General features: G+C 40.8%; 2 protein-coding genes across 2 annotated transcripts in view; one reads left to right on the forward strand and one right to left on the reverse strand.

Annotated features, from left to right (window-relative positions):
- The window catches only part of LOC139452508 (insulin-degrading enzyme-like), a 39782-nt gene extending 33848 nt beyond the window's left edge, over positions 1–5934 (reverse strand). Inside the window, exons 1-7 of the mRNA XM_071234012.1 lie at positions 5843–5934; positions 4692–4886; positions 4297–4373; positions 3807–3833; positions 3436–3539; positions 1896–2065; positions 1193–1315 (exon numbers count right to left, since the gene is read on the reverse strand). Of these exons, the coding sequence (XP_071090113.1) occupies positions 1193–1315; positions 1896–2065; positions 3436–3539; positions 3807–3833; positions 4297–4373; positions 4692–4866 (676 nt within the window). The 5' untranslated portion in view covers positions 4867–4886; positions 5843–5934. The remainder of the gene's footprint in view (positions 1–1192; positions 1316–1895; positions 2066–3435; positions 3540–3806; positions 3834–4296; positions 4374–4691; positions 4887–5842) is intronic.
- Positions 5935–7703: 1769 nt separating this feature from the next.
- LOC139451896 (uncharacterized) lies at positions 7704–13689 on the forward strand. Its single transcript, XM_071233186.1, has 5 exons — positions 7704–7760; positions 9365–9643; positions 9992–12353; positions 12486–12632; positions 13598–13689. The coding sequence occupies exons 1-5, from the start codon at positions 7704–7706 to the stop codon at positions 13687–13689; spliced, it is 2937 nt and encodes a 978-aa protein (XP_071089287.1).
- The last annotated feature ends 2054 nt before the right edge of the window (positions 13690–15743 follow it).

Raw genomic sequence — 15743 nt, forward strand, 5'->3', positions numbered from 1 at the left:
ATGATGATAGTATATGGATGATGATAGTACATGGATGATGATAGTATATGGATGATGATAGTACATGGATGATGATAGTACATGGATGATGATAGTATATGGATGATGATAGTTTATGGATGATGATAGTATATGGGTGATGATAGTACATGGATGATGATAGTACATGGATGATAGTACATGGATGATGATAGTACATGGATGATAGTACATGGATAATGATAGTATATGGATGATGATAGTACATGGATGATGATAGTATATGGATGATGATAATAGTACATGGATGATGGTAGTACATGGATGATGATAGTATATGGATGATGATAGTATATGGATGATGATAGTATATGGATGATGATAGTATATGGATGATGATAGTACATGGATGATGATAGTATATGGATGATGATAGTATATGGATGATGATAGTACATGGATGATGATAGTACATGGATGATGATAGTACATGGATGATGATAGTACATGGATGATGATAGTACATGGATGATGATAGTATATGGATGATGATAGTACATGGATGATGATAGTACATGGATGATGATAGTACATGGATGATGATAGTACATGGATGATAGTATATGGATGATAGTACATGGATGATGATAGTACATGGATGATGATAGTACATGGATGATGATAGTACATGGATGATAGTATATGGATGATAGTACATGGATGATGATAGTACATGGATGATGATAGTACATGGATGATGGTAGTACATGGATGATGGTAGTACATGGATGATGGTAGTACATGGATGATGATAGTACATGGATGATGATAGTACATGGATGATGATAGTACATGGATGATGATAGTACATGGATGATGGTAGTACATGGATGATGGTAGTACATGGATGATGATAGTACATGGATGATGATAGTATATGGATGATGATAGTACATGGATGATGGTAGTACATGGATGATGGTAGTACATGGATGATGATAGTACATGGATGATGATAGTACATGGATGATGGTAGTACATGGATGATGGTAGTACATGGATGATGGTAGTACATGGATGATGGTAGTACATGGATGATGATAGTACATGGATGATGATAGTATATGGATGATGATAGTACATGGATGATGATAGTACATGGATGACGGTACATCCTCCTCCGCCCTGAAAGTCCCCTGACAGAAGCAGTCACCTTGCCCAACCACACACAGCTGCATGATGTTGGAGGAGTAGAACCTGGCGTGGAACTTGAGCAGCTCCGCCCGGACATCGGTGCCATTCTGCTTCGGGATCACGTCCAGGGTGTCTTTGTTACCTGTATAGAACATCGTACGTTTTAACACTTGACAGGAGTAGTCAGCCACTACCATAGACTTCAACAGGAAATGTTGGTTATTTCCCTTACATGGGAGCTTTTCTTTCCTAAAATCTGAAAAATGTCTGACCAGGAGAAAACAAAAACAAAACAACTTCAATCAGTTTCCCAAATAACTGGTAAATGGCTGGTAACTTTTCTGTTGGGCTGCATGAAATTTTCCTCCACCTGCCTGAGGTAATTTTAAGACTATTTATGTATTCAGGTTTATTATAACTCCTCGTAGATTCTCAAGTAACTCACTGTGTGCATTATTTCAACTGAATTAAGATGCGATTTGTTTCTTATTTTTAGCGAATGTCTGAATGCGGGCAGGTAATTTGGAACATGGGCAGGCAACGTTTGTGGGTCACCTGCCCAACTGTCTTGTTGGGTATCGAAATTATTTCAAAAACTGACTTCAACACACACCTAACAAATTTGCTTGAAGTAATGGCAGTATACATATATGATCATGAATATACTTTCATAGCAAAACTCAATATTCAAGCACATCCAAATGCCCATAACATCTCCCCACCTGTGCCGAACCTTCCGTAGGGGTGTTGTGGGTGAGACAACATCCTACCAAGCTGGTACAGTCTCCGAGCATCGTTCTTCACATTCTTGTCATTCTCCGAGTTGACAGCATTTACCTCTCTCTCCGTCGCAGACTCCGTGAACAGAGGACACAGGAAGAACTGAGCAAATCTGCAGCATTAAATGATACTTGTCAGTTTGTTGGTAAACGCCACACTCAGTATCATTCCTGTAATATGACAGTACCCTGGAAGAAATTGAGGCTTGGTCAGACTATCCAGTCAATGATATAACGAGCACTGATCCATGTCATCAGGGTAGGATGACTTGCAATCAACAAAGTCACCAAGCCTGGCCACCCTATTCAGTAAGTTGCCTCTTATGAACAACATACGTTTCAGGGGCTCAAACAATACTAGAAAAGCTGACTAAGAATACCGGTATATTCTTTTAAAGAACTTGGGTACAATGTGTGCAGGTAATTTCTGGTTTCCCTCTGTTTTTCTGCTTACATCATATATAGGAACAAATTCTAAAGCACATTATCATGTACAGTCAAGTCTCATTAATCCGACACTCAGTTATCCGACAATCGGCTTTATCCGACACAAATGATGGGTCTCGATTTAATCAGTGCTATTTAGACCCGTTAATCCGACAGTCTCGCACTCCAACTCAGACACACCTAATTTGCAACGAAATGCTGAAATCACCCATTAATCAGTCTTGTTAATCCGACACAGTGATCAGCGTACTCTGTGGTCATCTGCCCGCGAGTACAGAGACCCGTGTTTTGATGCAAGACGAGTTGGCGAGTAGCTGCATATATCAACAGCTGCAGAGATAAACTTGCTTAACAATAAACAATTATTTTTTTTGATACACAAAACAGGATTAATCACATGCCTAGATTACCTCAAAATCGGATACACATTCTTGCTAAGACATCCCATTACAGGTCACGTCAGAACGACCTTTCGCGTACTTTGACAGACCAATGAAATTACTGACAGGATGTCCAATTTTCGATCACGAACGTTGATACTACCCAATATCGTTTATCCAACATACTCGTTAATCCGACATAATCATATGCAACCAACAATGTCGGATTAACAGGACTTGACTGTACTTCCAGTAACTGCTAACCAGTATTGCTCAGTATTTCAGTAATTCTTATGATTTATGAATTATTAATAAACATCATCAGGTGTTAGTTTCAGTATGTGTTCAAGACGTCACAAAGGATGGACTGGATCTGCATGTTCCTATAGTGATTACCTTAGGCCTGTGATTTATGTATACATAACTGATAAGCATAGAAATACTCTGTTAAATACACAATGTAGTGAGTGAGTGAGTGAGTGAGGTTTTACGCCGCTTTTAGCAATATTCCATCAATATCACGGCGGGGGACACCGGAAATGGGCTTCACACATTGTACCCATGTTGGTAATCAAACCCGGGTCTTCGGCGTGACGAGCGAACGCTTTAACCACTAGGCTACCCGACCACCCCAAATACACAATGTAACATGTCACCTGTCCAGTGCTCCGGCAAGATGTTCTGGTCCGACATTGAAGTGATACGTGGTGTGTTCTGTGGAGGTGCTTGCATTGCTGCCACCCCCATGTTCATTCAGGAACTTCATAAAAACATATGTATCAATACAAGTACTCAAAAGTAGTAAAACCATAAACAAAGTATATGTTGTGTTAATGATAAGTTATAATAATAAATAAGTTCTTCAATATCTACATTCAAAAGCAAAATATGGAGTTTAATTAATTTTTTTTGTTATTTGTGTTTAAAAACAGGATGTGCGTAATATTGTTTCTTCAAATCTGTGGAATACACTATTGAATATGATAAAATAATAATCATTGCTGATAATGAATGTTGCAATACTTACTTTCCCATACTCATTTTCATTGGGGAACTGGGAAAAAACAAAAACACTATTTGATTAAGAATGTTACAACCTTGTTAAGCATGTTAATAGTGTAACCAAAAAGTTTAATCTCACAACAGTAAACTTCTATGGTAAAGTGAGGATACAACCAACTCAGGCAAGTATCATCATCATCATCATCATCATCATCATCATCATCATTTATAAAATATCAAATAAGGTCCTTATCATTGCTTATCATGCTTATATTACATCTGGCCTTATATATTTCACATCATCATTGTCATTATCAGCATCAGCAGCAGCATCAACATCTTCATCGTTATCATCATCATTACATCATCATCATCATCATCATCATCACCATCATATCATCTTCAATAATGAACTAATATCAAACAAGGTCTCATCTTACATTAGATTTTGTTTCATTTATGAGTTAAGCATGGTGACGAGGCACACGCTGTAACACATGAGTCTATGACTGTACCTTCTCTGTCCCCAGGAACAACATGTGTTCACAGAAGTGAGCCAGACCGGGCAGCTCTCCTGGGTCACTCATGTTACCTAGCAACAACAAACAATATGACTTGTCCAAAACGTAACCTGATTCTGATCACACAGATTTCAAACTTAGGGTCAATCATATTGCTTTATTTTTACATGATGTTCTAAAAGAAAATACAAAGGAAAACAAATGAAGTCCTTTATATATAGAGCACAAAAAGGAGGAAGCACTTATTGGAGCAGGACGCCTAATTCAGTCATGTTTTTTGGCATGAAGAGGGGGTAAGTTGACATGTAACCTTGTCAGAAGCCAGCAATTGTTACTACATATATCATGATATATAGATCAGTATATGCATGGTCACTGTTTGTACTTGCCAATATGGACATCGAGTGCAGCAGCTGACCGGTCAGTGTTAGGGTCACTGACCAGGAATACTGTCATCCCGTTGATCAGTTCTAAACAACGATAAGTGCGGTCATCTGCTGGTGACTTGGTGATGTCCTCATTCCCGTAAACCTTCTTCACCAACTCCTGGAAGCCTGTCATCATTCCTCAACACCATACACTTCCTGTAAAAGATGAACAATCCTTATGGATCCCTGGACTCTTTTTAGCAGATTTACCACATACTTTTCGGTCTTTAAGTAGAGGAATGTAGTGTGTACAAGAGTGCAATACTGATGATGTAGTTTACCATTTTTACCAATTTTTCAGGTCAACAAAGTGAAGCAAAACATGATGAAACAAGAAACAAAAGAATGAAATAAAAATATTTTTCATAAACAAGTAAAAAATGACACTGAAAGCAACTGTTGATTTTTCTTAACACAACAAAATTACAAAACTGCATGTAAAAGAGTAAGTTTCTATGGCTGGACCAGATGTGCCGTAACCCTGCTAGTCACGCCTTTTTGATGCTGGGATGTGATTCAGCTGATAATATCAGTATTATTGTCTGAATCATAAATGAATGTTAAATATAAGATATATTAAAAATAAAAAAATTGTATCATGAATTAAAAAATTTGAATGGTAATATTAGTTAACATAATGTTAGAGGATTTGGCATCATAGGATATACATGGGTCAATATTTGTGTATGTATTTTATGGGTGCAGCTTGTCAGCTACGCATTCTTGTGCATGGAAATGCGGAATGTTGCTTACATTAATAATTGGAAGATTTCGCCTATATTGTACATGTTGAACTGGATAATCTCTTGTGTACGACTTAGTTTGTGTGTATGAACATGATCAGTTCATGCATGAATGAAACATTCTCTACATTTGGCTCACGGTTGCAGGTAAAAAAGACACCAGTTCTCACAGCTGATCACGCAATGACACCAATTACGGAACAGCTTACCGACCAAGTCTTTTTCAGATCAGAACGTTTGGGCCTTATACGGCTATATGATACTTTATCAGCTGTTTATCGGGTCATCGTGATAAAGATTTCGTGCACACATTTAATTAATTGTGCATTCAACCTCAAAGCAATACTAATCATAAGATTATTCAGGCACCTCAATAAACTTTGTAGGTCAGTACTCCAGTCAGTGTTAGTCCGCATGCACATTGAATGTCAGCTGTCAGTTTGTTGCTTTGTCATGGGCGCTGCCATTTTCCAAGGGGTATAACTCTGAATCATCACTTCCTACGAATGCCGCTAACAACAAAATCTGTGATTTTGGGGTTGTGTTTAGGAGTGAGTGAGGGAGGGAGTTGGGTTTAACCCAGCTTTTAACATTATTCCAGTTATATACTGCGTGTCAGCATAATGTGGGAGGAAAGCCCGAAGTGATGCAGGTCTCTGATGTTTACCACTTCGGTGAAACCCACAAGCACGGGTATGGTGCTGACAAACCTAGAAACATACTCGGGGCGAACCGGGATTCGAACCCACAATAATAGGTTTCTGGCGTGCCCAAGGGACGCAACTCTGCAGAGCGAATCGCGGCGCCTTAGACGAGTGGGCCACCCGTGCCCCCTTGTGTTTAGAGAGGGTGACCAAAAGACATGTTTTGAGAAAGATCCCAGCAACAGTTATACCACAATATTTAATAGTCATTTTACTATTGAAATACTGGAAAATTAGTACTCTTGTGTTCATCATTTTGTTTTACAACTTTTATTTGGTGATTTCTGCAGACATGTTATTTCAGTTCGTGAAATGTGATCGGCCGACAAACCTGGAGTGAGTGAGTGAGTGAGTGAGTGAGTGAGTGAGTATGGTTTTACGCTGCTTTTAGCAATATTCCAGCAATATCACGGCGAGCGACACCAGAAATGGGCTTCACACATTATACCCATGTCAGGAATCGAACCCGTGACGAGCGAACGCTTTAACCACTAGGCTACCCGACCGCCCCCGACAAACCTGGACGTGTATTGACATTCATGCAGATATTTGGATGGTGTTTTATCTAGAAAGTGTTAATATCATAGTTATTCCTAACGGTACACGATTGTCACATGCATGACACTTCGTGTTCCTTTACGTCTGTTTATGTCAATGCCATTGTTTTCCTTGGATTGTTAACATATTCAAGAGGTATATGGACAACTGGAGCCTCGATCGTTGTGAAACGTATGCAGATTATAAAAAAAAAATTTGGCAATATCAAAAATGATGCATGTTGCTCCTTCGACGATATTTGCATCTTGAATTGGTTAGTTGGTTTTATCCTTCAGTGTTGCAAAGACTTGGTGCGGAGAAATCCAAAATGAGGAAAATTTGGATCTGACGAACTAATTTCAACAACCCCTTTGGTTTCGTTTTAATTGTGTTTTACTGTTGGTAGAATGTCCATCCATCTCTGCCAGACAGCACAGAATGGGTAACATAATATAGCTTTACGCCCTATTACCTGCAACGATTGGACAGGCCTGGAAGGCGTGATGTCTGAATCTTGCTGGCCTGGTGTCCGGCTCCAATCTTTGCCGCCGTCGGGGTCCTTTGAGCAAAACGATTGTCAAATGAAGGGTATTTTAATATTTTGGACCCCTCCCTTTCTAAAATGCTGGATCCACTCTTGTATTCACGTGTTATACAAAGAACAATTTTTATGAAGATTTATGCGTCTTGCGTACGATCCTAGCGTGGCAATTGTGGTCATCTAAACAATTCAAATGCTATGCATGATTATGAACCAGTTTACGACACTAAATATTCAGGTGTGTCATCACCGATTTCCAGTGATCAATTCACATAATTTTCACCGCCCTTTTCCCTTTTACGTTCAATGAAATCTATTTTAGTCTGGCATTGATGTTTTATATATTTATCATTGGTTAGTTGGACGTTGGATTGAAATTAAACATGTACACCCAAGGCGGCGGAATATCCTTTTGCCAGTGGTAGGCTGCCCCGAGCGAGCGACCACAATGATACGCCTGATGGAACAGGGGGACAATGAGTCAATTCACAACTTCCTAGAAAATGTGAGGAACAACAGCAAGGTCACGTGGTCATGTGTTTGTTATCTATTGTTGACAATAAGTAGAATCATTTTTCGTTTTAATTTAAGCTGCTACTGAATAGCAATTTATGTTTTTCCGTAACTTTCAAGAATTACTTCCCCTTAGTGTCACCTGCGGTCCAACACAGTTGGAAACATGAAGAAACTCGGTTGAAGGTAAACACATGTATGACGTGCTATGAGACGCATGAAGCAAAAACACAAACACAATTTCATGTATCCAAGTGATGGTGTAGCAGGAATAAACTTTTGAAACGAATGACTTTAATTCTTTATGTTCTCTCACGAACATAAAGTTTCCAACTGTGTGTAATGCAGTGATCGAAAACTGAACACTATTTACGAAACACGTGTTTTGGAAGATTGTAGTTCGCCATGTCAGACGACGATTCTGTGAACACAAACAGGGATGAATTGAAGCATGTCCGTCGTGGACATGCAGCCCATGTTACTGCTTTGTGTAATAGAGCTTCAAGTGAAATGACAGCCGGTCGTTCCAAACGAAAACTCGGGCAAACACTTGAACAGTTAGAAGCGGCAATAAAATCGTTCACTATTGCACACAAACGTTATATTGACTCGCTTGACACTGAACAAACTCGGTATGAAGAAGAGTGGTTTAATAACAGATTTGATGTGGCAAATGATGTTATTCACCAGATAGCAGTGTATTTAACTCAAACCAGTGTTAAAAGTGTATCAGTTGCTTCCACATTCAACACACAAGTTACTGAAAACAGTGCAGCAATGAAAAGTGAGCAAGTAAAGTTAAAAGTTGTTCATGCTGAGGAAAATGCAAAACTAGTTTCCCAAATTGCTGACTTAAAAGCGGAAAAGGCGAGACAAGAGGCAAGACATCTTAAAGAAGTGGCCGATCTTGAACATCGTATGTACCAAACTATGCTGAACCACAATGAAAATCAAGCTGATCTGCTTGCAACTAAACACGACAGTAAAGCGTACATACAGCAGTGGCTGGATCATACTGATTTAAAACACACAAGTCATTTTAATCCTCATGCAAAGCCATTCTACCAAGAACCCATGACACAACAACTACCACAGTCAAGACTTGAACAAGTGCACATGAAACAGCAGTCTATTGATTTGTGGATAGACGAATTAATCATCGGACAAGAAACCACACCAGTGTTCCTGGATGCACATGAGAATTTGTCACATACACTGATAAAACTTGAAAGTGAACGTGATCTACCAAAGATCGACTTGCCAGTGTTTAATGGTGAAGCTCTTACCTGGCCACGATTTGTTGAGCAATTTTATGTGCAGATACACTGCAGACCTGCCATTACAGACACCAGACGCATGGACATACTTCAATCGCATGTTGATGGTGAAGCCAAACGACTTATTCAAGGACTTGGTTACAGTGGAAGAAACTATGCTTTGGCACTCAAGGAACTAAAATCTTCATTCGGTCATAGAATAAAAGTATGCAGAGCTTTCATTGATAGCGTGGCCTCAGGAGCACAAATCCCTAGTCATGATCCATCTGCATTGCGTAGACTCTATGTTGCTGTTCGTGACTGTATTGCGACATTGCAGCAACTGAATTACCTGTCTGACCTTAACAGCTCTGACATTGTGTTGAAAGTTACAAGGCGCCTTCCCATCGACAAAGTAACCCGGTGGAATGAGTTTGTTAGAAACATTGTTTCTTTCAGAGACCCGAACCTCACTGATCTGCAGAACTGGTTGAGAGATCGTGTTGAAGCAGACTTCAACCCATATGCCATCCCGATTTTGAGTGAGCCATCACGTGAAGACACAAACAAACGTCGCAAGAATGACACACGGTACACCAAGCCTCAAGAGAAGCGGATTGTCAGAAAGCAATCAACAAAACCACCAACAATCATTGACAATGTAGATACAACACCAAAACAGGCAAAAGCGCCATGTGCATTGTGTGGTGAGTCTCATTACCTGTACAGGTGTCCTATTTTCGCAAACCAGACTGCATCTGAGAGAAGGGACATAATTGTCGATCACAGTTTGTGCTTCAACTGTCTTAAACCATCACATCGAGCAAACAAATGTTTCTCTACTGTGACTTGCCAAGAGAAACATTGTGGTAAAAAACATCACACACTACTGCACAATGTTTTTTCTGAGCCACTGGTGGTTTATAATAAGAAACTGCAGTCATCCAGAGCAAAAGTGTATTTGCAGATTGTTCCTGTTCATGCTTTTGGTCCAAATGGCAGAATAATCAAGACTTTTGCCTTGTTGGACTCAGGAAGTGATGTCACCCTTATTCATAGGGATCTGGTAAAAGATTTAGGTCTCCATGGAGAGAGAAGAAAGCTCAAGGTTAAAACATACAACAGTGTTTCAACTGAAAACTCCCTTAAGGTATCACTTGACATTGAATCAGCTAGTGATCTTGATGCACAGAGAATCCATTTGAAAGAAGCTTGGGCAGTTGATACTAATGCCTTTGATTGCCTTCCTCAGCGCATCAGTGATGAATGGGAACACCTCAAAGACTTGCGATTGCCTGATATTGAACCCACCCAGGTCAACATGTTGATTGGTGTTGATGTCCCTGAAGCACACCTTCAACTTGACATGATACAAGGACTTGAAAATCAACCCGTTGCAGTCAAAACCCTGCTGGGGTGGACAGTCATGGGAATAGCCCACAGTGATGATGAACTGTATCATGAAACTCAAGCTAGAATTAACCTCACAATTACTCGTGATCAACATTTGAGTGATCAGCTTGAAGACTTCTGGAAAACAGAATCTTTTGGCATTTCACACATCAAGACAAAGCCCTATTCAACTGAAGATGAAAAGGCACAATACATCCTTGAAACAACGACTCAACTTATTGAAGGACACTATCAAATTGGCATGCTGTGGCGTGATAAATCATCATTGCCAAACAACTTGAAAGCAGCTCAAAGAAGACTCAAAATCTTAACCAAGCGCATTGTGAGAGACTCTGAATTTGGTGTTCTTTATAGCAAAACTCTCAACGATTATGTGTCAAAGGATCAAGCAGAGAAACTCTTGGCTCAAGAAATTGACAATTCATCATGTCGGACCTGGTACTTACCTCATCACGGTGTGATGAATCCTAATAAGCCAGGGAAGGTGAGAGTTGTGTTCGACGCTGCGGCTTCATACTTGGGCACATCTCTGAATGACAAATTAATGACTGGTCCTGATCTCGTCAACAGTTTGTTTGGCATTCTCCAGCGATTCAGACTTTTTGAAGTTGCGATAGCTGCTGATATAGAAGGTATGTACCATCAAGTGGGGGTCCCTAAAGAGGACTCTGAAGCACTCAGATTTCTATGGAAATCAGATCTCAAGACTCCTGGTCCTCCGGATGTGTACAGGATGAAAGTACATGTGTTTGGAGCAGCTGACTCATCCTCTTGTGCAAACTACGCTGTGAAGCGCACAGCTAAGGACAATGCTGACCTATTTGAGCAGTCAGTGATCGATACAGCCCTCAATGATTTCTATGTTGATGATCTTTTAAAATCAGTTGAGACTGAAACTACTGCAGTGCAGCTGATCCAAGACATTACATACCTCATGAAAATGGGTGGATTTCACCTCCACAAGTGGATTTCGAATTCAGAAGTTGTGATGAAATCAATTCCTGAAAGTGAAAGAGCTGTTAGCTCAAAGAATCTTGATCTTAATGAAATATCCACTATCAGAGCCCTTGGACTAAAATGGAATATTGTCTCCGACACTTTTGTGTTTGATCCAAGAATTCACAACAGTGCCAGAACAAAGCGAGGTGTGATAAGCATGGTGAGCTCCATCTTTGATCCTTGTGGGTATTTGGCTCCATACACAGTTCGCGCAAAGTGTCTCATACAAGACTTATGGAAGCTAGGTCTTGATTGGGATGATGACTTACCACTAGAAATTCAATCAAGATGGAATGGCTGGCTGGAAGAAATTCAAGACTTGTCATCATTCAACCTGTGCAGGCATCACCAGGGCTTTTCATCAAAATCTAGTCTCATTGAAGTTCATCTGTTCGCGGATGCCTCCGAGAAAAGCTTTGGAGCATGTGCATACATGCGCTACAAATCTTACCCTGACCAGGATGAAGTGACTTGTTCATTCCTGGCTGCAAAGACGCGCGTGTCCCCCCTAAAGCCTGCATTGACAATTCCAAGGCTGGAACTGCAAGGTGCAGTATTAGCGGTTAGACTTTGGCTTTCTCTCAAAGAAGAATTGATGGTCCCTGTCCAGAGAATTCAGTTTTGGACTGACTCAAATACAGTGTTACAATATTTGAACAATTCCAACAAGCGATTCAAGCCTTTCGTCGCTAACAGGATAGCAGAAATCCACGATTCCACAAAACCTCAACAATGGCGTCATGTCCCATCAGATATCAATCCGGCTGATCACTGTACTCGCGGACTTCAAGCAAAACAGCACACAGAAACACATCCATGGCTACGGGGTCCAGAGTTCTTATGGAAAAGTGAAGACACATGGCCAAAACTGTCAAACCTTGTGGATATGCTCAGTGATGATCTTGAAGTGAAGAAGAGTATGTTCAAGACCGCTAGAAATGCATCATCTGAAATCAATCTGAATCAAAGACATTTGACTGAACCACAAATCACAAATTTGTTGAATCCAGCTGAATATTCTACATGGCAAAGACTGTGTCGCATTTCAGCTTGGGTTCTCAGAGCAGCCAGAAACTTTCTGTCGAAACTCAGGCATCTTGACCTCAAACCTGTAACAGATGAAAGTCTGACAGTGAGTGAATGTGAGGAAGCGTTGCTCGCCTGGGTTCAAGAAGCACAAAAGGATGCATTTCAAGGTGAGATTTATTGTGCTCAATCCGGAAACGAAATATCTCCAAAATCATCTCTGATAACACTATCACCATTCTATGATGGACGACATCTCAGAGTGGGAGGACGACTTCGAAAAGCTACTATTCCAAGAGAAGCGAAGTATCAACTCCTCCTTCCAGATTATCACCCAGTCACACAGCTACTGATGAATAAAACTCACAAGGAAAATGCTCACTGTGGTACTGAACACATTATAGCTACAGTAAGACAGCGATTCTGGCCTCTTCATGCAAGAAAGTTAGCAAAGCGTGCTGTCAGAAGTTGTCAAGAGTGTAGGAAGCGTTCCGTGAATCCAGTTGCACCCAAGATGGCAGACCTTCCATCATGTCGTGTAAGCCTTACCGATGGAGTATTCTCTCATACTGGAGTGGACTACTTTGGCCCGATTTTGGTAAAGTTCAAGCGAAGCACAATGAAAAGGTGGGGATGTTTGTTTACTTGTCTGTCTGTAAGGGCAGTACATATTGAGGTTGCTGATTCATTGGAAACAGATGATTTTCTTCTCGCCCTCAGAAACTTTATCGGGCGTCGTGGAAACCCTCAACATTTGTATAGCGATAACGGTACAAACTTTCATGGAGCAGACAACGAACTCCGTCAGTGCCTTCACAATCTCAAACAAGCCAAAATCAGTGACTTCCTGTGTGTGCGAGGTATTCAGTGGCACTTTAATCCACCGCTTAGTCCGCACTTTGGTGGTGCATGGGAACGACTGGTGAGATCTGTAAAAACAGCCTTAAATTGTGTTTTGAAAGGAACCCTTGTTCATGAATCTGTGCTTCGCACATCTCTGATTGAAGTCGAAGCAATGCTGAACAGTCGACCTTTGACTTACAACAGTGCAAACCCAAACGACTTCACCGCCTTGACACCGAACCATTTTTTGCTCGGCAGATCTAACCCATTCCAACCAGTTGATGTGTTCCAGGACAAAGAGATGTGCAGCAGAAAAAGATGGCGCCAAGCCCAAGTCCTTGCAGATCATCTGAATCGCCGATGGATGAGAGAGTACTTACCTAACTTGACAGTAAGGCATCGCTGGAGAGTTGGTGGTTGCAGAATATCGGTCGGTGATCTTGTTCTGATAGTTGATGACTCTAAACCCAGAGGTCAGTGGGAAATGGGAAGAATAATTGACATTCTGCCTGGTGATGATAGTGAAGTGAGAACTGTGAGAGTGAAAACTCCCAAGGGTGAATACACAAGACCTGCTGTGAAAGTGTGTGTTCTTGAATAGACAGTGTAGATGTGATCTCCAATCATCTATCATTGACTTACCTGTTTATCAGGTACATAGACTGTGACGTTTAACTCTGTCAGGTGGGGTGGGGTTTTGTTGACAATAAGTAGAATCATTTTTCGTTTTAATTTAAGCTGCTACTGAATAGCAATTTATGTTTTTCCGTAACTTTCAAGAATTACTTCCCCTTAGTGTCACCTGCGGTCCAACACAGTTGGAAACATGAAGAAACTCGGTTGAAGGTAAACACATGTATGACGTGCTATGAGACGCATGAAGCAAAAACACAAACACAATTTCATGTATCCAAGTGATGGTGTAGCAGGAATAAACTTTTGAAACGAATGACTTTAATTCTTTATGTTCTCTCACGAACATCTATACTAAGTGTTAGTTTATGTGAAATTTGGTTTGAAATTACTTATTGTTTGAATTCATGACAAGCATGTATTGGCTGTAACCCGCTTAAATAGAATTATATCTTTGTTGTGATTGGTGGATATGTGCCTTCAACCATCGAGAGATAATGGGTACAAACAATAAATAATTATTTTTACCAAATGCAACGATTTGTCAATAGTTACGCTGTAGAGTTGGGACATAACATCAATACAGGATACACAGAGATTGTTCTATAAATAAACAAATATACACCTTATGTGCAAAATAGCCTTTTGTTACCCTTGAACAAGCAGGTTTTTGTTTTCCATGGCCACATTACTGAGCGAGTGAGTTTAATGCTGCTTTTCACAGTATTCCAGTTATATCACGGTGTTTCAGCTTAATGTGGGAGGAAAGCCCGAAGTGATGCAGGTCTCAGACGTTTACCACTTTGGTGAAACCCACGAGCACGGGTATGGTGCTGACAAACCTAGAAACAATCAGGGCGAACCGGGATTCGAAACCACATTAATAGGTTTCTGGCGTGCCCAAGGGACGCAACTCTGCACAGCGAATTGTGGAGCCTGAGCCGACTGGGTCAGGTGATCGAGTGGTCAGGCTCTGTATCTTGGTTGATAGCGTGTCATCATACCAGACGGGGTGCATGGTTGTTTACAATATGAATCACTGGATTGTGTGGTTCAGCCCATTGAGATATCATGCCCCAGTTTTAACATGAATACCCAACTCAGACACAGTATACTGACTCCGAGCCAACCAGTCCCTGTTTTTTAGTCCCTTAATGCCGAGCGCCAGGCTGGGTAACAAGAACAATCTTTTGACATGTTTTGGTATGACGCGGCCTGGGATCAAACCCCGGACCTTCAGCTCTCTGGGCGGGCGCTCTACCACTAGACCACGGAGGCGGTCAAACAGACCCTGAAAATGTCATTACATATGCGAGTCATCAAGTCCGATCTTGTTACAAAGCATAAAACATAAAACATAAGATGTGTACTTGGGATTCTTCAAAGTGCCTGCACAGGTCGCCCACTTGTCTAAGGTGCAGCAATTCGCTGTGCAGAGTTGCGTCCCTTGGGCACACCAGAAGCCTATGATTGTGCGTTCGAATCCCGGTTCGCCCCGATTATGATTCTAGGTTTGTCAGCACCATACCCGTGCTTGTGGGTTTCACCTAACTGGTAAACATCAGAGACCTGCATCACTTCGGGCTTTCCTCCCACATTAAGCTGACGCGCGGTGATATAACTGGAATACTGTTCAAAGTGGCGTTAAAACCTTCCCACTTACTCACTGAAAGTGCCTGCACAGTTGAGTTGAGATACAACATGTTCATATCTTCATACATTCCACATTATTATCTCACAGTTCATCGTACTGAAAAGCAAACATGACCTATAAAGAGATAACGTTTTTTCTCTGAAATCTCTAT

Source organism: Haliotis cracherodii, unplaced genomic scaffold (assembly GCF_022045235.1).
Source record: "Haliotis cracherodii isolate W230 unplaced genomic scaffold, xgHalCrac1.p SCAF_9, whole genome shotgun sequence".
Classification (NCBI taxonomy): domain Eukaryota; kingdom Metazoa; phylum Mollusca; class Gastropoda; order Lepetellida; family Haliotidae; genus Haliotis; species Haliotis cracherodii.